Below are 23,931 nucleotides of genomic sequence, written 5' to 3'. Positions count from 1 at the left end.
GATTTTTAAATTCAAAAGACATTTCCAAAGTTTTCAAGCCTTAAACTCTTCAAAATTGAAGTTGTGATCTTAATTCAACGTGCATGCAAGGAAAAGTCTCATCTGACTGTGATTTAGTGATCAAAGTCATGTGATGTTCATATTTGCTACACATTCCCTGATAATGGATGCTGAAATAAATGGCACCATCTTTCACGAGCATGACATGTACTCCGAGCATTATGGGTAGGAAGAAACTCGTTTCGCGAACAAAACATCATTAAAGACATGTATATTCTAAGCTAGAAGTTTTGTCAGAAAGAGGATATCAATTCATTTGACAGTTTTTCAAATAAGTTCGAAATATTAACTGAGACATATAATTGTAATCTGAAATATATTTAAATATAAAAGAATATCTCTATCCCATGATGATATTGACACTTTCATCCAGATAAGTAATTATCAAAAGCATGCCCATAATTCAGGTATATACTTCTAATAAAAATGATTTGTAAATCCAGTTGAATTCTATGGCAATGCTTAAAACAATGACTGTTTCCTTACAGTTTATCATTCTGATTATATTAAAACTTCAGTGCCATTTCTGAGTTTAAAAGTGCAGTAACTCACATCCTACTTTCCCAGATATAAGTCACACCGGTATATAAGTCGAAGCACCAATTTTTAACCATTTTTATTTTATTTCTAAGCTGCACCCTTTTTTACGATGTAATAACCATTACGTTGACCAAAGTTTGTTGATATAACAGACGAGAGGCAATTTATCAGGATTGTCAGTGAAACATTTAATATAAGTTTACTAGTGAATTATACACAGATAATCCTTTATTTTATTGTTGTTTCACAAACGTAAAATAGCAATTATTGAACTCACTTGGCCTAGAAGCCTTCAAAGATGGTCTAGGCACAGATATAGCGCCTGACGTTACCTACAGTTTACTTAACCATCTCCATTGGTGTCTGTACTGTTAAATATTAGTGAAGGCCTTTAGATGCTAAAAATTCTTATAGTCCCATATTATTTCAATCTTAAAATCATCCTGTATATGGTTGCAAATGACAGTTCTAGATAATCAGTTAGTCACAAACATGTGATGGACAGGTACTTGTAAAAGACCTGGTATTGAAGTCTTGTACTGGTATACTGGTATCCTTGGTTTAAATCACTATTTTTATTCTTCCTAGAAGCATGACATGTTGCAGCATACATAATGGTCTGGATCCAATGTCAAAACAATATGCTTCATTCTGTCAGTTTTTTTCATCTACATATATGCTACACCGGTATATAAGCCGCACACCCGACCGCTGAGAAAAAAAGCTGTGGCTTATAATCCAGAACATGCGGTCTTTGTAATCACCAGATTATTAAGGAAACTATGAGCCTCACTGAAGATCAATTATCAGTCAGTAATCACAGAAATCAATGAGCATCATTCATTTTCAAACAGAGGATACCACTGAACATGACAATTTGTATTCCTGTGCTCAATTTGCTCTCAATATAATATTCATGGTATTTAATATTCACTCATTAAGGACAAACCAACTGTTTAATTTTCCTATTTTGCCAGCTTCTACGTCTCTAATCAACACATCACTGTAAATCTTGTTCTTTTTCTTGGAGTCATCTAATGGTTCTATTTTAAAAAAGTAACCCGTTGCTAAAACAATTCTTTTTTTTTCTTTTGTTTTTTGATTAAAAGAATAAATTTTTAGCTTTGGGTATAATTTTAGAGTTAAACATTGCTTGTCAATTTTGTACAGATGACGCCACCTGCTTTCAGGTCAGATTAAAGACAACAAACAAGCTGATGACACGATTATTATCACAAACCTTCATTACTGTGTATACATGTTGTGTTCCTTTTATTCTCGAAAAGCTCATTATGAAAATAATATTATCCTAAGCTAATTAAGACCAACTTTTCTAGGTAATATTATTTTTCAGTTAATGACATCAACACCTGTGACAAAAAGGATTTTCCCAGGCTATAAATGTGAAGGACACTCTTTCCATGATATGTTAAATACAGTATGTAAAACTCTACCCTACAGGTACTAGGGGACAATGGAAATTTATTTGGTACTAGGCCCAAGGGACTTGTATAAAGATGGACTTGATTCAAAACCACTAAACCACACCTTTTTGAAAGCTCCTCTGCATTGTGACCATTGTGATGCCATTTTATTTTTGGAGAGCATCACCAACTGAAAGCTGAACAGGATAACCTTGTGTCAAGTACAAAAAGATAATAAAATAGAATTGTCTGTCAGTTTAGACGTGCCAAGCATATTTGCATGTCATTTGCTTTAACATGTGGAAAGATTCATCTTTATGTTAAATCCAATCAACAAGCCACCAATAAAACGCTCAATTTTTTCAGAATATATAAAGTAGGATGTTACCTGACAATACCACAAGGACACCTTGACCTCAACAAACCAAAACAAAATTAATCATTCTTTAAACATAGTTTTGCATCTAGTTTTTTGTTTGATGACAATCTTTGCCCTCCACTTGAGTCGCTATATTTTGCGTTTTTATTTGTCTAGCATCCTGGGCTAATTGTTAAGCACCTTACACCTATAATGCTGGTATGTCTGTCAGGTTGACAAGAAATGCAAACCTTTTTTAACAACAAGCATCCCATACTATAACAAGGATTTAAAAACATGTGTTCTTATCTAACCCTGATGCATGTTAAATTACATAGAAAGTATTGGCTATCTAACTAAAATTAGACCTCAATATTCTTTATTAAACATAAATGTTCTCAGATTCTGGGAGACAATCACTGGGAAATTTCCATTCGACAACCTGTGATTTACAAAGGAAAGATTACAAGCACATGCCAACTGGGTGGTTTAGAATGTAATTTGAAGATAATATTCCATTTCATAGGAAATTGTTTTTGTGTAATCTGATTTGGGACAAGAAAGGAAGAGGGGTCAACATTAAACCTATGAAAATAGCATTACTGATATGCACGTGGCAGATGCATTAGCTTATCTGTGAAGAATTTATCTAGTTCTGGGACGAAGTCACATATCATTCTGCATGCACAGCTTGGACTAGCCGACTTTACTGCTGTCAGCCCTGACGTAATGAAGCCATTCTGCAATACATAATATCTTGTATGCTAAATAAATCTCAGAGTATCAATTTTCACTTTAAAGCAATACATGTAATTATTTATTAAACATGAAGATTTTAACAATCAAGGTTAATCAAATGCGTTTTCATTGAAACAAGAGTAACTTGTTGATCCATTCTGATTAAACAGCTGTATTGACAATGAAATGGGTTTGCTTTATAACCCCATTGGCAGGGAATGATGGATGGCTAGAAATTTTTATCATATTTCCTAGAAATGGAAGTAGAAAGTGCTTTTAATGTAAATTACATATTACCATCAGACATTCAAGTCTCTTATACACACTAAACTGTTCCTACACAATAGAATTAAAAAAACATTTCTGGAGAGAAAATTACCATTAAACTTTAAGAGGACAGTAAATGATCACAGTCAAATTGTGCAGGTACTTATCTTTTCTATCAGGTTATATATCCACTACTAAGGCCTTTCGCCCTTTCAACTTTCAACTTTCAACTTTTCAACACAAAAAGTAAATGTGCATATCTTTCCAGAAATTCTGCTTCAATCTGTTTCACCAAAGTCTCCATGCTTTAAAAAACCCAGTTCATTTTGACAATATTTAACAAACTAACAATCTATTTCATCAAATTCTTCACACTTTAAAAAACAAACAGTCTGTTTCAACAAAGTCTTTAAAAAGTAATCTCCTGTTCACTTAAGTTTTACTAATTAACAAACTATTTCACCAAAGTATCTACAAAGTAACAATCTGTTTCTCCAAAATCTTATCAAGGTGCTCTAATAATATACTGAAAGGATAAAGAAACGCAGGGTAATATTTATTCCGATATTTTGAAAACGCGTTCTCCAAATAAAGTGAAACTTTGTGGATTGAGTAATTAGGTCATATTACATCTTGTCATGTATCGAAAATTTAGTCACGGTAGAGTGCGCAGCTCTGGTAAATGGAGGAAGGAAAAAACAAGAATCTCGTGCACCGTGTTCTGGTCTCATGTAGCGTTGGTCAAGTCACTCTTCATTAGTCTTTATACAGACCAACTGCTTCCCTAAAATTAATTAAGAATTTGATTCGTTTTAAGAATGGCACGAATCACAGAAGTTCAGAGGGGTCAGGCCATTCAGATTCTGATGCAAGGACAGCTGCAAAATCAGGTTGCTAGGCACTTTGGTGTTAATGTTTCCACCATAAAACGTCTTGTAAGACGTCTTCGGGAAACTGGGCGATTGGCGTCCGCGCGTAACGTCAGGATGTCAGGATCGCTATATCGTAGTCTCTCATGTGCGTAATCGGTGCCTTACTGCCATTGAGAGTGCACTTAATGTTCGTGGAAATCATGGGCGTCCTATAAGTTCAAAAACTGTAAGGAATCAATTACGAGAAGTTGGTGTAAGAGCACGTCGCCCCTACGTAGGTCCACACCTTACCCCTGCTCGACGTCAGCGTCGTATGGCCTGGGTCGCTGCACATGCTCCACGACGGTTTCCACTGAGGCAGTGGAGACAAGTTTTCTTCATGGACGAGTCTCGATTCTGTCTTTATCGATCTGACGGCCGTCAACGTGTCTACCGACGTCGTGGTGAACATTTGCGTTGTAGAGAGGGATAGGTTTGGGGGCAGTTCAGTAATGGTGTGGGGAGAAATCTCACACGGGTTAAAATCTCAATTGGTTGTTATTGATGGCAATTTAACAGCAGCTAAGTATAGAGATGAGATCCTCCGACCCCATGTTATCCCTTTCTTACAGCAGCATAATGTAACCCTCCTGCAGGATAATGCTAGGCCCCATGTAGCAAGGATTTGCCAAGTCTTTCTGGCCAACAACAACATTCAACCACTAGATTGGCCACCATATAGCCCTGATTTGTCCCCGATCGAGTTGGATAGACAGGTTCAAAAGCGCCAGCCACCCCCTGCTAATCGAGAGCAGTTGACCAGAGCTCTGATTGAAGAGTGGGACAACATCCCCATATGACGGATTAATGCTCTCATGAACTCTATGACCAGAAGAATAAGGGCCGTGACCACAGCAAACGGCGGACACACAAGATATTGATGACTCAGTTCAATTTCAATTTCAAAATCCTATGGGTCCATTCAATTTAATCGTTAGTACCTCTAAACCAATTGTCAGATGCAAAATACAGACTTTGGAACTTTTTAAGCTTTAATTTATCTGTAAGTATACAAAATTTCGATTTAAATGAAGCCCGATATCATACTTAATTTCTGGTTTAAAGTTCATCCTGCGTTTCTTTATCCTTTTAGTATATATCAGACTATATCTCGTGACCTGTGACCTTGAGAATATAATGAACCTGAACCATGCAATACAAGTTTTGCAATATATGTATTAAAATGGAACAGTTTGTGTGATATCCAGATCTCAAACTTCAAGTCAAAACTCCGATCAACACTCAACTGAAACATCAGGAAATTATCAAAGTGGAAATGCTGTAGAAAATGCATTTAAATGGAATATTTGCCTTTAATAAAAAATGAAAAGCATGTCTGTCATGTCTTTGTCGCCAGAAAGATCTCAAACTACTAAACAATAACCTGATGGATGTTGCCAGCAAAAACCTCCAGGTCTGACTCAGCTCTGCTAATAATTCTTCAGAAAATTCAACGGACACATAGGATTTCTCAACCTGAATATGTGTTTAAACCCATTACAAAAGGGAAGCCTTGATTATACAGTAAAACATCGTTTTTAATTTAAACACAACTTAATCTACATATCAGGCCTTCCTGGGCAACAGATTTCAAATGAAATGTCAGATGTCAAGATCTATTATTTAAACATACTTGTGAACCATAATCAAATACAAGTCTTCACTAATGCACAGAAATGTCTTTATAGAATGCCATTTTGCTGTCTCATATTTCACGCTATACTTGTAGTATAACATACTTTTTCAGCAGGTTCAAAAGGTTCAAAGAGAATTCTCAGGGATGTAGTGATGGTAATTTAATGGTGACATCATGAATGTTTCTCAACTGGAATAATGAGAACAATCATGCTACCTGATTTAACAATCAGCACATGCTTTATAGACTCTATTTATAAATCTATCTCAATAAACCTGCATAAAGCCTGCTGTTTTAATTTCCAAGTTACAAGTTTCCTTTCACTTTGTCTGGGATTGCAATCTTAATGCAATCCATTACTTTCAGGATCTTTTGATCCAATACATTAATTTTTAAAATGTAGATGAAAGTCTTAGGTTGATAATCATGCTTGTCTGACAAAGTGAATTGTCACTTAAAGTGACCTACTTTGTAATATCTGACATATAAATATTGAAGTCCCCTAGACTAGGTAAATCTATGACATCTTTACTTTGGTCTAATCATACCATGTGATAAAATCACTTAACTGCACAGGAGAAAATTTCTGAAAAGATTTTTTCTATACATGTTCTTAAATATATTTCCAGCAAGTCTGATATGAAATATTCCATGTGATTGACATTGTACTCTTAATACATGGAGTTAGTTCATTCTATTCAAAGCTTTAAACAATTTTCCCAAGAATGAGGTCACAGGTCAAAATATAGGTCACTGCCTTCAAGTGGTCATCGTTATCAGGGGGTTATTTGTAATATATCTTGCACACAAGCTTGTTATTCCTACAGTATTGTCAAGGATGACCTTTGACCTTCATCCTGACCATTATTTACCAAAATTTAATCAGGTGTAGGCCTTGGTTGCATGATGCTATGATGTGAATATGAACCAAATTTGGTCAGGTGGTCTTAGATATCTTGTACACAAGGCAATATTGCAGACACATGCACTCATACACAGACAATGCATTAATTGATGACTATATACCTCCTCATCCCCTCATCTAAGCCAGGGATATAATGTTAACATTGATCATAAATTATGTAAGAATGCCATTCATAGTTCTGTGTCTGCCACTGCCATTTGGATGAATGATTATAATGTCAATGCCATGCAAATATCCCAATGAATAATTGCTCCAGAAACCTTAAATGCTATATTGTTCTAGGTGAAGCCTCTCCGGGGCATTGATCACGATAACCTATTACATAAAGTCTCTTCCAAAAGATTTATATAATTCATAACACTTGACAATTGAATATTTAAAAATATCATGGCATATTTATGTCCACAAAATCTAGAATTTCATCCTCTATTTCCTATTTCAATTATAGCATATCCAGTCACTAAAAAATTACAGACAGTAAAAGTGGCAGTAAAAATTTAAGCTGACAACTGTCTGTATTAATTGACAATCACATGATGAGCTTAGACCATTAGCAGTAAAGACAATTATTTAATTGGTCTACAACCACTGAGTTATTATTATTCTGACTCCTAAATGGTGACTTCTATTTCTGGTCAGGCCACATTTCACTGACAAATAGTGACTGTAAGTGTTTCTGGTCAGGTCACATTTCACTGACAAATAGTGACTGTAAATGTTTCTGGTCGGGCCACATTTCACTGACAAATAGTGACTGTAAATGTTTCTGGTCGGGCCACATTTCACTGACAAATAGTGACTGTAAGTGTTTCTGGTCAGGCCACATTTCACTGACAAATAGTGACTGTAAGTGTTTCTGGTCAGGCCACATTTCACTGACAAATAGTGACTGTAAGTGTTTCTGGTCAGGCCACATTTCACTGACAAATAGTGACTGTAAGTGTTTCTGGTCAGGCCACATTTCAATGACAAATAGTGACTGTAAATGTTTCTTGTCAGGCCACATTTCACTGACAAATAGTTTTGGTATTTCTAGTCAAGATTTTAGAGATCCAGTCTGTGGTAACATGTCATTATAACATGAACTCATGAATTTATTGACAGGAATATTAATAGGAGTGTTGTCTTATTTTTTTCCTTGCTGAAATATCAGTATAAAACACTTTAATGACATCATATACTATAGAGTAATGAAATGATACTGTTGGGTTAGTTACCGTGACAACAGAATATCACTAAGGGGAAACAAGTCAGCCATGATCATCATTGATAAGTTAACATTGAGACAGCTTTAATCAGCATTTACAACACTTATTCCTAGTAGATCTTGTTGCTTTCAATTCATGTCAGAGAGCTGGCCAGAAAAATGTGATGTTGAGACAACTGTAAATAAACCATTTACTGCTTGACTTCAGAATTTTATGTAACTTCCCAAAATAATAGCACTTTGAAATAAATGAAATGTTGTTCTGAGCCAGGAACGTTACACACCAGACATCCTTCTTCCCCCATACACAGACCAATAAGTTATCTATAGATATTGAACCATCCCCGTGGTGACAGTGCGTCGAGTCCACACCTACAAATTGTTTAAGAGTAGCATCAGATGGAGTCTATTAAAAATCAACACCTATGACATCCATCACATCATTTACTTTCTTTTTTTTTTCTCTTAAAAGGAATTCCAATTGAAAAACAATTTGCTGCTACTGTTTATGTACAGGTAAGCTGCAGAAACATTCCCCATGGATCAGCTAGCTTTACACAGTTCTGCAGAAACATTCACAACTGATCAGCTAGCTTTACACAATTCTGCAGAAACATTCACCACTGATCAGCTAGCTTTACACAATTCTGCAGAAACATTCACAACTGATCAGCTAGCTTTACACAGTTCTGCAGAAACATTCACCACTGATCAGCTATCTTTACACAGTTCTGCAGAAACATTCACAACTGATCAGCTAGCTTTACACAATTCTGCAGAAACATTCACCACTGATCAGCTAGCTTTACACAATTCTGTAGAAACATTCACCACTGATCTGTTAGCTTTATACAGTTCTGCAGAAACATTCCCCATGGATCAGCTAGCTTTACACAGTTCTGCAGAAACATTCCCCATGGATCAGCTAGCTTTACACGATACTGCAGAAACTTTCACCACTGATCAGCTAGCTTTACACAGTTCTGCAGAAACATTCCCCATGGATCAGCTAGCTTTACACGATACTGCAGAAACATTCCCCATGGATCAGCTAGCTTTACACAGTTCTGCAGAAACATTCCCCATGGATCAGCTAGCTTTACACGATACTGCAGAAACTTTCACCACTGATCAGCTAGCTTTACACAGTTCTGCAGAAACATTCCCCATGGATCAGCTAGCTTTACACAGTTCTGCAGAAACATTCACCCCTGATCAGCTAGCTTTACACAGTTCTGCTGAAACATTCCCCATGGATCAGCTAGCTTTACACAGTTCAGCAGAAACATTCCCCATGGATCAAGCTAGCTTTACACGATACTGCAGAAACATTCACCACTGATCAGCTAGCTTTACACAGTTCTGCAGAAACATTCCCCATGGATCAGCTAGCTTTACACGATACTGCAGAAACTTTCACCACTGATCAGCTAGCTTTACACAGTTCTGCAGAAAAATTCACCACTGATCAGCTAGCTTTACACAGTTCTGCAGAAACATTCACCACTGATCAGCTATCTTTACACAGTTCTGCAGAAACTTTCACCACTGATCAGCTAGCTTTACACAGTTCTGCAGAAACATTCCCCATGGATCAGCTAGCTTTACACAGTTCTGCAGAAACATTCACCACTGATCAGCTATCTTTACACAGTTCTGCAGAAACATTCACAACTGATCGGTTAGCTTTACACAATTCTGCAGAAACATTCACCCCTGATCAGCTAGCTGTACACAATTCTGCAGAAACATTCACCACTGATCAGCTAGCTTTACACAATTCTGCAGAAACATTCACCACTGATCAGCTAGCTTTACACAGTTCTGCAGAAACATTTACCACTGATCAGCTAGCTTTACACAATTCTGCAGAAACATTCACCACTGATCAGCTAGCTTTACACAATTCTGCAGAAACATTCACCACTGATCAGCTAGTTTTACACAATTCTGCAGAAACATTCACCACTGATCAGCTAGCTTTACACAATTCTGCAGAAACATTCTCCACTGATCAGCTAGTTTTAAAAATTCTGCACAAAGATCTGTAACAAAGGGTGGTTACTACCACCATTACTGTAACACTTGTCAGAGTGGTTACTACCACCATTACTGTAACACAGGGTGGTTCCTACCACCATTACTGTAACACAGGATGGTTACTACCACCATTACTGTAACACAGGGTGGTTACTACCACCATTACTGTAACACAGAGTGGTTACTAGAGTGGTTACTACCACCATTACTGTAACACAGAGTGGTTACTACCACCATTACTGTAACACTAAGTGGTTACTACCACCATTACTGTAACACAGAGTGGTTACTACCACCATTACTGTAACACTAAGTGGTTACTACCACCATTACTGTAACACAGAGTGGTTACTACCACCATTACTGTAACACAGGGTGGTTACTACCACCATTACTGTAACACAGGGTGGTTACTACCACCATTACTGTAACACAGGGTGGTTACTACCACCATTACTGTAACACAGGGTGGTTACTACCACCATTACTGTAACACAGAGTGGTTACTACCACCATTACTGTAACACAGGATGGTTACTACCACCATTACTGTAACACAGGGTGGTTACTACCACCATTACTGTAACACAGGGTGGTTACTACCACCATTACTGTAACACAGGGTGGTTACTACCACCATTACCGTAACACAGAGTGGTTACTACCACCATTACTGTAACACTTGTCAGAGCATTTACTATCACAATTACTGTAACACTTGTTAGAGCGTTAACTACCACCATTACTGTAACACTTGTCAGAGCGTTTACTACCACCATTACTGTAACACTCATTTCCTTGATTGTATTGCCAGTTGCTGATGTAGAATTAATGAGAGCAGTAGTTTAAAACAGAAATGTCATTTGGTAACAAAGATTATGAAAGCTAATTGTAGCCTAAGCTTGTTATATAAAGGAATGCAGTTGTTCAGGATAACCTCATTTACATGTAAAACTATTTTGTGATGCTTTACTGAGACATTTGGTGAGGTTATCATTTTCTTCGGATCTAATTTGCATTTCCTGCGTACAAATTTACATCCTCTGGAGACATAGATACAGACTGCAAAACCAGGTGGAGCCTGAACAGATTGATACATGCCACTGAAATATGGACTATTATAATGCTGAACATTTACTTTTTCTAGACCCACAGCTGCAGAACATTACATTTCTAGACCTGCAGATTATGTAGATTATTTCTAGACCGACTGAACATGGGCTTAGTTTCATATCTACTGAACATCAAACGAATTCTAGACCAAAATAACAAAGCAGAACTTCAGCACCTTACTATGACACAGTATTATTTCTAAACCTGCTGAGCTGTCACAACATTTTATACCCTTACAGAGTCAAAATATTACTGCAGTATCAATTCAATCGTGTGATATTCATTTATGCACACATCTATTTAAACTTTTCATCAAGAATTAAGACTTGGAACATAGAAATCTATTTTTGACCAATCACCAACAGTAATAAGTCTGACACCAGGCATCCATGTAACTTTTATCTGACACTGAAAATGATAATCCCTGGTTTGGTTTGCTGTATTACTTAATGTGTGTAAAATCTCCATTAATCTAAGCATCTATATATTTAGCATTTTCTATTCATAGCTATTAGCTGCAATCACATCTATTGAAAAATTGGCTTAAGCACTTTGCAAAATGGGGAGACGAATGGTGCACACAGTTATCATAAGGCTCTTATGAGGAAGTATGACATGTGCACAGAGTGATGTATAAACAGAACACATGAAGTTAAGAAATATTTTCATACTTAAAACCAGAATGATATATAACGAGAAAAGACATCTTGGATACAAGTAGGGTAGTGATGAAAAGACTGATTAACTGCTTCAAATATTCTTACTTTATAAATAATCATTTTTAAGTTACAAAAAAGTATTAACTAAACAAACAAACTTATTATATAGAACATTATGATATATTTAACAGATCTGAAAATTGTTTTCAAAACATTTTTATTTTGTCTCTATCAAAAAAGATCATAAAGAAACAAAAAAATTTACAAAAAAAATTGTTCAAAAACTAAAACCATGCAGGTCTTTTTCAACGCTGATAAACATAAAGAATGAAAAATTTAAAAAGAATCAAATAAGTTCATTATGCAAATAAGGACTTGAAAGCAAGTTCATTCTAGTTTGACAATGAAACAACACAGGGTTCAAGGTCGCTTGAGAGTGGATCTAAGGTGCACACACACAAACTGCAGTCTTTGGAAGTAAAATGTGGAAGATTTTTTTTAAATATTTCAGTGTGGTGGACAGAGATGATGTAGCGGTGATTGTATAAAACGACACAGAAAGACTTGTGATATATAAGAACAGGCAACATGGGGAGTCGTGTGCCCCTAGTGATCAACACACAGCGAGGCGTGCCTCACAAGAACTACAGATAAGACACACGAGTGAAGATTTAGAGAAGTATTGACTGTCGAGTGACAGGTCTATCTATATAGAAACTGTCTCACCTTCCTCTGTGAGTTTCCCTTAGAGAAAATATGGCTACAGTTCAGCTTACAAATCAATAAAATAATGACTACTTAAAAATGCTAGATAACATGTCTTGTCTTTAATTTCCTGAAGGAACCAGACCTCACTGATTAGGTTGGTACAGATAGATTTGACAGGATGTATGTTTTTTTTTTTCCTCTGTTATCTGTAATGTAATGGATTGACGTTAAGACTTTTTCATTTACCTTGTTACTTTTCTGAACAAAAAAACACAAAAATCATGAAAGACAAATTAACAAAACCAACTGGTTGCAAGGAAGGCTTTTTTAGAATGAGATAACCAGGGGAGAAAGAATATGACAGGATAACATTCTAAGATGTTCTTCCCAGAAGATTGCTGACTCTTTGAACAGATTTTTGTCGGGTCAAGGTCAAAGCAGAGGTAAAATTGGTCAGGATACAAACATCTATGGTGACATGAGAAAGCAAATATGGCTGATGATTTGTAAAAGCAAGCCCGTATCATTTGTGCACAATGCCTTATTTAGAAGTTTCTCTTTACGAGTGAATAAACAAAACTTAAACTGGAAATAATAAAAATCTTCAATGGGCATGTGATATAAACAAAACAGATGTCTTTGACCTTGACCCTTATCTACCCTGGCAGCCTCCTTCGAAATCCACCAGAGATTGATATACAACGACAACTTGAAATATTTTCCTTCCTTTTGAAAATAAATTGCAGCTTACTCTATCATTATTTCTCATTGATGTCCTTGTGAGGTATTTCTAAATAATGATGAATGATCAAAGTAAAAATGAAATGAAGATATTTCCCATGTGAAAGTCATATTTCTTACTTAGTGCAGTCTTCTGGTTGCTAAATTACCATGGTTTTCTTGCATCAATTTAGGAATAGCTTTGCTATCATGATAAATATACTTATATTTTTCCATACACTTTTTTAAACATAGGATTTTCAAATTGCTTTATTTTTATACGATTTAAAAAAAACTGTTTTTTTCTTATTAGATTTTGTTGGAATATAATGTCCAATCATCTCTTATAATGGACCCATTTTACCAGTAGATACAATGATAAAAGACTGGTTACACCTTCCTAGTGTTTATAGTACTTGGCAGCAACTGTCAAGGATATCAATTAAAAGCTACTCATTTAAAAGCTACTTACATCTGAATCGGGTCCCACATCTGCTCCTGGACAAGTGAATGAAACAAACTCATGGCACCGCTTGTGGACAACAAAACTGCACACTGAAAAATACAATCCATTAATGGAATTAATATTTCACTAAATAGTCAAAATAATTAAGTTTAAAATTTCAACAGTGTTAAAAATATCCCTACTTGTTCCAAGACTGACATCATGTAGACATATCTCAGCAAAATAGAACAGAACTCTTTACACCTTTTTTGGTACTAAATAAAGAAGTACTCAGATTAGAGGTGATGAGATCAGAAGTACCCAAAACCAAAGAGTTGGAATGGAGGAGGCACTGAAATAGAAAGTACTATCAGAGAGAACCAATAACAAAGGTAGTCAAATCAGTGGTACTCAAATCACAGGTACTCAAATCAGAGGTACTCAAATCAGAGGCACTTCAATCAAAGGTACTCCAATCAGAGAGAACCCATAACAAAGGTAGTCAAATCAGTGGTACTCAAATCACAGGTACTCAAATCAGAGGTACTCCAATCAAAGGTACTCAAATCAGAGAGAACCCATAACAAAGGTAGTCAAATCAGTGGTACTCAAATGACAGGTACTCAAATCAGAGGTACTCAAATCAGAGGCACTCCAATCAAAGATACTCAAATCAGAGGTACTCCAATCAAAGGTAGTCAAATCAGTGGTACTCAAATCACAGGTACTCCAATCAGAGGTACTCAAATCAGAGGTACTCAAATCAGTGGTACTCCAATCAGAGGTACTCAAATCACAGGTACTCCAATCAAAGGTAGTCAAATAAGTGGTACTCAAATCACAGGTACTCCAATCAGAGGTACTCAAATCAGAGGTACTCAAATCAGTGGTACTCAAATCAGAGGTACTCAAATAAGTGGTACTCAAATCACAGGTACTCCAATCAGAGGTACTCAAATCAGAGGTACTCAAATCAGTGGTACTCCAATCAGAGGTACTCAAATCACAGGTACTCCAATCAAAGGTAGTCAAATCAGTGGTACTCAAATCACAGGTACTCCAATCAGAGGTACTCAAATCAGAGGTACTCAAATCAGTGGTACTCAAATCAGAGGTACTCAAATCAGAGGTACTCAAATCAGAGGTACTCAAATCACAGGTACTCAAATCAGAGGTACTCAAATCAGAGGTACTCCAATCAAAGATACTCAAATCAGAGAGAACCCATAACAAAGGTAGTCAAATCAAAGGTACTCAAATCAGAGGTACTCCAATCAAAGGTAGTCAAATCACAGGTACTCCAATCAAAGGTAGTCAAATCACAGGTACTCCAATCAAAGGTAGTCAAATCACAGGTACTCCAATCAGAGGTAGTCAAATCAAAGGTAGTCAAATCAGAGATACTCCAATCAAAGGTAGCCAAAACAGTAGTATTCAAATCAAAAGTACTCAAATCAGAGGTACTCAAATCAAAGGTAGTCAAATCAGAGGTACTCAAATCAGTGGTACTCAAATCAAAGGTAGTCAAATCAGTGGTACTCAAATCAGAGGTAGTTAAAATAGTTACTCAAATCAAATGTACTCCAATCAAAGGCAGCCAGATCAGTGGTACTCAAATCAGAGGTACTCCAATCAAAAGTATTTATATCAAAGAGAACCAGAAACAAAGGTAGTCAATCAAATGTACTCAGATTAGGGAGAATTTTACTGGTTATTAATGGCATTGAGCTGCTACTGGATGGTAACAAACAGTTGATATGATTTCAATTTGTGTGACAGTTAAATAGTTATAGCGTCATGATTATTTATCTGTCACCCAGATTGTATTCATATCAATAGTACATTATACTACCATCTAGTTACAGTTCAATGCTTATATCTATATTCATATACAAGTTTTGTCCACTAAAAGTTTACATTTCCTACTTAATCTGAATACTGACATCAGCAAGTTTAAATCAGAGAGCGGCCAAAATAATACATATATCCTTGTGTCATCATAACAATGAAATAAACTAGTACACTCTAAAATTTTAATTGAATTTATGAATAAAAGTGTAAATTAAGGTTTTTTTTTTAGATAACTGCATCAGTTTATTTTGTCAAAAAGTGATGTGACTCTCAGTCAGATTTCATACAAAACATGTCTAGGGTTTTTGTGCCATGAAGTAAATTGATGTAATTTTCATAAGATAACCAATACAATTATTAATGGAAGTTGTTTCTATCAGTTAGTAATGACATTTTGCTTGTAACAGATTTTACCTGTAGAAAGTCAGGTCAACAAACTTTGTAATCTTGTGTTTTGACAACATTAAATATTTTAAAACAAATTACATGTTTGACAATGAATTTGTTCTGTGATAATTTTAATGCTTTTGTGAAATTACTTTCTCTGAAGGCCTTTTGCTTATTTCCAACAAATCAGAGGAACTCAGATAAGATGTACTCAATAAAGTGAGAACCTGAATCAGAGGTACCCATATCAGAGGGAAATCCATACAGAGGTGGTCAAATCAGAGGGAAATCCATATAGAGGTAGTCAAATAAGAGGGAAATCCATACAGAGGTAGTCAAATCAGAGGGAAATCCATACAGAGGTACTCATATCAGAGGGAAATCCATACAGAGGTAGTCAAATCAGAGGGAAATCCATACAGAGGTAGTCAAATCAGAGGGAAATCCATACAGAGGTACTCATATCAGAGGGAAATCCATACAGAGGTACTCATATCAGAGGGAAATCCATACAGAGGTAGTCAAATCAGAGGGAAATCCATACAGAGGTAGTCAAATCAGAGGGAAATCCATACAGAGGTAGTCATATCAGAGGGAAATCCATACAGAGGTAGTCAAATCAGAGGGAAATCCATACAGAGGTAGTCATATCAGTGGTTCTCAAATCCAAGTAACTTTATCAGAGGTTCTTGAATTGGAGGTACTAGAATCGGATACATGTGAAACTGTTTATACACAGTATTAAATACTGGATAGCTGAAGCTGTTGGTCTTTTCCTGACATAAGCATATTTGATACTTGCATGTGTAATAAATACAACAGGCTCAGGGGCCTAAACAGTCAGCTGAGTGAACTCACAAACAGAAACAATTGAAATAAAGTGAAATGTAGAAAGTGAAAAATGAGAAATGTTAGTTGTATTTCAGCAGAAAAGTTTTATTAAAGTTGTTACTCATTATTGTATAACTTTCATCACATAATGGTAGCCTAATAAACTATCGTAAATATACCCCCTCCCAAAAATGTTCAACTCTGGGGTCATGAAATTTACTATTTTGGTGAAGCTCCTTTAGTCTCATCCATCCATTAATAACAAGTTTTTGATTCCACCATATTTGGATATTGAAAATATTTTTGAAATTTCAGTTAATTTTATCCTTTTTGGCCCTGTCTATCAGCCCTTGGGGGCCAGCGTGGGTCAGTATCTACATAACATTAAAATGTCATTTTATACAAATAATCCTAATCAAATTAAATCTATTTGCAATTGAAAAAACAATTATGCTCAAGAACGTGATTTTCCTATATAAACTGTAGTAAAATTTACCCCCTCCCCAGGGGGAAATGCAAGACCCTGGAGACATATAATTTACTGTTTTGGTAAAGCATCATAAGACCCTTCTACCAATGAAGAGTTTTTGAGTCTACCAACAATTTTTTAATTTTTAGTCAATTGTACCTTTCTTCCCTCTGCCTCTCAGGCTCTTTGAGGTGGAGACCATATAATTTACAACTTTTTTTTCACATTGGCCTCACAAACTTTTTGCAAAATTTCACTACAATTGGTTTGGGGTTTTTCAGAAGTCAAAAATATAAAAAGGTTACAGGCAAACAACAGACACTTGATGCAGAGGACACCAGACAAGGAGGGGATCATTATAGGTTGCCATGATACTTTGTTTCAGGTGACTCAATAAAATATAATCTTACATGGACTTTCAATGTAGTTATTATTTTTATGAAATAAGAAAACTTTCAGCATATATCATTATTACAGTCTTAAAGGATTAAAATAGTAATTCATAGTCTATTATATAGACCAACATCTTTCAGATAATCTAGAATTTGATAAATCTCAACAGTTTCAAAAAGGGTCTTTAGACTTAAAACAATACGATAAAAAATTTCTCGAGTAGACAGAAGGTCAATGCAGTCTAATAAAAAATGTTTAACAGTGAATGGCTCATCACATCCTATGCATTAAGGATTATCTTTGCCTTATATATATATGAATATATAAGGTAAGTATGGTCCGTGCAACGAAAGGCAAGGACAACTTTGTCTCGGTGGTTGTCTCTTCTACAGTATAAAGACCATAAGAGGCACTTATTAAAGCACTGGTACATTTCATTTGTTTATAATTTCCAGTACAATGATTGTTTTGACATCTGCATAATGGTCTCCTAGTTACCATGGATTTGGGGAGAATGCTATAAGATCAGTTAGTTATTCAGTAAATATAAACTGGGTCATACCTGATTATATCATTGGGTGCACTGATGCTTGTATTGTTTTAAAATTGAAATAACAGAGGCTAGGTCCTGCTCTTCGAGCTACAGATGTAATATCAGTGAGCCGCACTGATAAATGGCGATGAGAGTGTAGTGCTCTAATGCTGTGGTATATTGATGATGAACACCAAGATGACAGTGACAGCACTGTACTGGTGTGGTGTATATCAGAGAGTATAAAGCAGTGTTGAAATCAAGTACTCTCAAAACATCACTCTTTCTCTGTCTTTCATGAAATTCTCTCTACCTTTCCCTTTCTTTTATGTTTCCAAATTTCAATCTGTCTTTCCCTTGTTGATGCCTTCTTTTTCCTACACCCTTCCTTTCCTGTCCCATTTGTTCCTGTGCCTTTGCTTTTCCTATACATTTTTGCCTTTTTAATAACCTTCCCCTTTCCTTAACTTTTGTCTTTCTCATACCTGTTTGCCTTTCCTACACCAATGCCTTTCCCTTACCTTAATGCCTTTCCAGTACCTTCCCCTTTCCTACACCTATGCCTTTCCCTTACCTTGATGCCTTTCCAGTACCTTCCCCTTTCCTACACCTATGTCTTTCCCTTACCTTAATGCCTTTCCAGTACCTTCCCCTTTCCTACACCTATGTCTTTCCCTTACCTTAACAGCTTTCCAGTACCTTCCCCTTTCCTACACCTATGCCTTTCCCTTACCTTAACAGCTTTCCAGTACCTTCCCCTTTCCTACACCTATGTCTTTCCCTTACCTTAACAGCTTTCCAGTACCTTCCCCTTTCCTACTCCTATGCTTTTCCCTTACCTTAATGCCTTTCCAGTACCTTCCCCTTTCCTACACCTTTGCCTTTCCCTTACCTTAACAGCTTTCCAGTACCTTCCCCTTTCCTACACCTATGCCTTTCCCTTACCTTAATGCCTTTCCAGTACCTTCCCCTTTCCTACACCTATGCCTTTCCCTTACCTAAATGCCTTTCCAGTACCTTCCCCTTTCCTACACCTATGCCTTTCCCTTACCTTAACAGCTTTCCAGTACCTTCCCCTTTCCTACACCTATGCCTTTCCCTTACCTTGATGCCTTTCCAGTACCTTCCCCTTTCCTACACCTATGTCTTTCCCTTACCTTAATGCCTTTCCAGTACCTTCCCCTTTCCTACACCTATGTCTTTCCCTTACCTTAACAGCTTTCCAGTACCTTCCCCTTTCCTACACCTATGCCTTTCCCTTACCTTAACAGCTTTCCAGTACCTTCCCCTTTCCTACACCTATGTCTTTCCCTTACCTTAACAGCTTTCCAGTACCTTCCCCTTTCCTACTCCTATGCTTTTCCCTTACCTTAATGCCTTTCCAGTACCTTCCCCTTTCCTACACCTTTGCCTTTCCCTTACCTTAACAGCTTTCCAGTACCTTCCCCTTTCCTACACCTATGCCTTTCCCTTACCTTAATGCCTTTCCAGTACCTTCCCCTTTCCTACACCTATGCCTTTCCCTTACCTAAATGCCTTTCCAGTACCTTCCCCTTTCCTACACCTATGCCTTTCCCTTACCTTAACAGCTTTCCAGTACCTTCCCCTTTCCTACACCTATGCCTTTCCCTTACCTTAATGCCTTTCCAGTACCTTCCCCTTTCCTACACCTATGCCTTTCCCTTACCTTAATGCCTTTCCAGTACCTTCCCCTTTCCTACACCTATGCCTTTCCCTTACCTTAATGCCTTTCCAGTACCTTTCCCTTTCCTACTCCTATGCTTTTCCCTTACCTTAATGCCTTTCCAGTACCTTCCCCTTTCCTACTCCTATGCTTTTCCCCTACCTTAATGACTTTCCAGTACCTTCCCCTTTCCTACACCTATGCCTTTCCCTTACCTTAATGCCTTTCCAGTACCTTCCCCTTTCCTACACCTATGCCTTTCCCTTACCTTAATGCCTTTCCAGTACCTTCCCCTTTCCTACACCTCTGCCTTTCCCTTACCTTAATGCCTTTCCAGTACCTTCCCCTTTCCCACACCTATGCCTTTCCCTTACCTTAATGCCTTTCCAGTACCTTTCCCTTTCCTACTCCTATGCTTTTCCCTTACCTTAATGCCTTTCCAGTACCTTCCCCTTTCCTACTCCTATGCTTTTCCCCTACCTTAATGACTTTCCAGTACCTTCCCCTTTCCTACACCTATGCCTTTCCCTTACCTTAATGCCTTTCCAGTACCTTCCCCTTTCCTACACCTCTGCCTTTCCCTTACCTTAATGCCTTTCCAGTACCTTCCCCTTTCCCACACCTATGCCTTTCCCTTACCTTAATGCCTTTCCAGTACCTTTCCCTTTCCTACTCCTATGCTTTTCCCTTACCTTAATGCCTTTCCAGTACCTTCCCCTTTCCTACTCCTATGCTTTTCCCCTACCTTAATGACTTTCCAGTACCTTCCCCTTTCCTACACCTATGCCTTTCCCTTACCTTAATGCCTTTCCAGTACCTTCCCCTTTCCTACACCTATGCCTTTCCCTTACCTTAATGCCTTTCCAGTACCTTCCCCTTTCCTACACCTCTGCCTTTCCCTTACCTTAATGCCTTTCCAGTACCTTCCCCTTTCCCACACCTATGCCTTTCCCTTACCTTAATGCCTTTCCAGTACCTTCCCCTTTCCTACACCTATGCCTTTCCATTACCTTAATGCCTTGCCAGTACCTTCCCCTTTCCTACATCTATGCCTTTCCCTTACCTTAATGCCTTTCCAGTACCTTCCCCTTTCCTACACCTATGTCTTTCCCTTACCTTAACAGCTTTCCAGTACCTTCCCCTTTCCTACACCTATGCCTTTCCCTTACCTTAACAGCTTTCCAGTACCTTCCCCTTTCCTACACCTATGTCTTTCCCTTACCTTAAGCTTTCCAGTACCTTCCCCTTTCCTACTCCTATGCTTTTCCCTTACCTTAATGCCTTTCCAGTACCTTCCCCTTTCCTACACCTTTGCCTTTCCCTTACCTTAACAGCTTTCCAGTACCTTCCCCTTTCCTACACCTATGCCTTTCCCTTACCTTAATGCCTTTCCAGTACCTTCCCCTTTCCTACACCTATGCCTTTCCCTTACCTAAATGCCTTTCCAGTACCTTCCCCTTTCCTACACCTATGCCTTTCCCTTACCTTAACAGCTTTCCAGTACCTTCCCCTTTCCTACACCTATGCCTTTCCCTTACCTTAATGCCTTTCCAGTAGCTTCCCCTTTCCTACACCTATGCCTTTCCCTTACCTTAATGCCTTTCCAGTACCTTCCCCTTTCCAACACCTATGCCTTTCCCTTACCTTAACAGCTTTCCAGTACCTTCCCCTTTCCTACACCTATGCCTTTCCCTTACCTTAATGCCTTTCCAGTACCTTCCCCTTTCCTACACCTATGCCTTTCCCTTACCTTAATGCCTTTCCAGTACCTTCCCCTTTCCTACACCTATGCCTTTCCCTTACCTTAATGCCTTTCCAGTACCTTCCCCTTTCCTACTCCTATGCTTTTCCCTTACCTTAATGCCTTTCCAGTACCTTCCCCTTTCCTACACCTATGCCTTTCCCTTACCTTAATGCCTTTCCAGTACCTTTCCTTTCCTACTCCTATGCTTTTCCCTTACCTGAATGCCTTTCCAGTACCTTCCCCTTTCCTACACCTATGCCTTTCCCTTACCTTAATGCCTTTCCAGTACCTTCCCCTTTCCTACACCTATGCCTTTCCCTTACCTTAATGCCTTTCCAGTACCTTTCCCTTTCCTACTCCTATGCTTTTCCCTTACCTTAATGCCTTTCCAGTACCTTCCCCTTTCCTACTCCTATGCTTTTCCCCTACCTTAATGACTTTCCAGTACCTTCCCCTTTCCTACACCTATGCCTTTCCCTTACCTTAATGCCTTTCCAGTACCTTCCCCTTTCCTACACCTATGCCTTTCCCTTACCTTAATGCCTTTCCAGTACCTTCCCCTTTCCTACACCTCTGCCTTTCCCTTACCTTAATGCCTTTCCAGTACCTTCCCCTTTTCCACACCTATGCCTTTCCCTTACCTTAATGCCTTTCCAGTACCTTTCCCTTTCCTACTCCTATGCTTTTCCCTTACCTTAATGCCTTTCCAGTACCTTCCCCTTTCCTACTCCTATGCTTTTCCCCTACCTTAATGACTTTCCAGTACCTTCCCCTTTCCTACACCTATGCCTTTCCCTTACCTTAATGCCTTTCCAGTACCTTCCCCTTTCCTACACCTATGCCTTTCCCTTACCTTAATGCCTTTCCAGTACCTTCCCCTTTCCTACACCTCTGCCTTTCCCTTACCTTAATGCCTTTCCAGTACCTTCCCCTTTCCCACACCTATGCCTTTCCCTTACCTTAATGCCTTTCCAGTACCTTCCCCTTTCCTACACCTATGCCTTTCCCTTACCTTAATGCCTTGCCAGTACCTTCCCCTTTCCTACATCTATGCCTTTCCCTTACCTTAATGCCTTTCCAGTACCTTCCCCTTTCCTACACCTATGCCTTTCCCTTACCTTAATGCCTTTCCAGTACCTTCCCCTTTCCTACACCTATGCCTTTCCCTTACCTTAATGCCTTTCCAGTACCTTCCCCTTTCCTACACCTATGCCTTTCCCTTACCTTAATGCCTTTCCAGTACCTTCCCCTTTCCTACACCTCTGCCTTTCCCTTACCTTAATGCCTTTCCAGTACCTTCCCCTTTTCTACACCTTTGTATTTCGCATTACCATGCCTTTGCAATACCACCCTTTTTCCAATACCTCCTTTCCTTCAATTTTGTCTTTTTAATATTCCTGTGATTTTTCCAGTACCTTTGCCTTTCCTATACTCCTATCTTTCTTAACTTTAACTTATATACACTTTACTTCTGCCTTTCTTATACCTCTTCCTTACTTATTAATTTGGCAACAATCAAATTAAAGCTTCAGTCCAGAGTTTTCCATGATCTTGGTGGTAATCAAGTAAAGTGGCAAAAAAAACAGAATGTGAAAGTAAAAAGACTTTTTTCTAAGAAACACAGAAATAAAGAGAAAACCAATGTAAACAGAAAATTTACCACATACAGCTTCAAGTGAGCTGATATACAATAACTTCTGAGTAGGAAAATCTGTTGACTGTCCTAACAGACAGTGTCCAACCCTACCTTCAACCCTATCAATAAATGTCTGTAAAGTGGATGATGACACATCACAAGTATTCACAAAATCTTATAGGTCCTTTTTGTACTTCCTTAGTTGTGAAAAATCTAATTCTTTAAAAAACTGACAGCATCCTCTTTCACATCACATCTTCCTTGTGTCCATGTGTTCAAAGTAAAAATATCCCCTTTCTATCATTTCCTTGTTGACTGTTTAAACACTCCTAATGTATAGGCATATCCGTTACTGCTCTCCAATATTTTTAAACCAACATCCTTACTAACAGCTGATGGAGGTTTATACAATATAAAGTGGTCCTTTACTACAGATATGACCATTAACACAGGTTCAATTTACATTAATAAAAGTGAAATGGCAATTATTAAAATTTCTTTTAAAACAGTTGATGACTATAATCGTGATCACCACAGACCTTCAAAAAGCTCTTTGATTTAACCATCTGTTTGACAATAGTGACCACAAAATTTCACTCCTCAAATAATTCTTTTATGATTTGGAAGCTTCAGGTAAGAAAATTATAGGTAAA

General features: G+C 37.7%; 1 protein-coding gene across 1 annotated transcript in view; it reads right to left on the bottom strand.

Moving 5' to 3' along the window:
- Positions 1 to 23,452, bottom strand: part of LOC132545677 (calcium-dependent protein kinase C-like) — a gene marked incomplete at its 5' end in the record, with an annotated part of 136,112 nt that extends 112,660 nt beyond the window's left edge. Inside the window, 2 exons of the mRNA XM_060209364.1 lie at positions 13,779 to 13,861; positions 23,390 to 23,452. Coding sequence (XP_060065347.1) covers positions 13,779 to 13,861; positions 23,390 to 23,452 — 146 coding nt within the window. The remainder of the gene's footprint in view (positions 1 to 13,778; positions 13,862 to 23,389) is intronic.
- Positions 23,453 to 23,931: the final 479 nt, after the last annotated feature.

Source organism: Ylistrum balloti, unplaced genomic scaffold (genome assembly GCF_031769215.1).
Source record: "Ylistrum balloti isolate Yb309-2 unplaced genomic scaffold, AGI_CSIRO_Ybal_v1 Utg369852, whole genome shotgun sequence".
NCBI lineage: Eukaryota > Metazoa > Mollusca > Bivalvia > Pectinida > Pectinidae > Ylistrum > Ylistrum balloti.
This window is presented reverse-complemented; position numbering and strand designations above follow the sequence as displayed.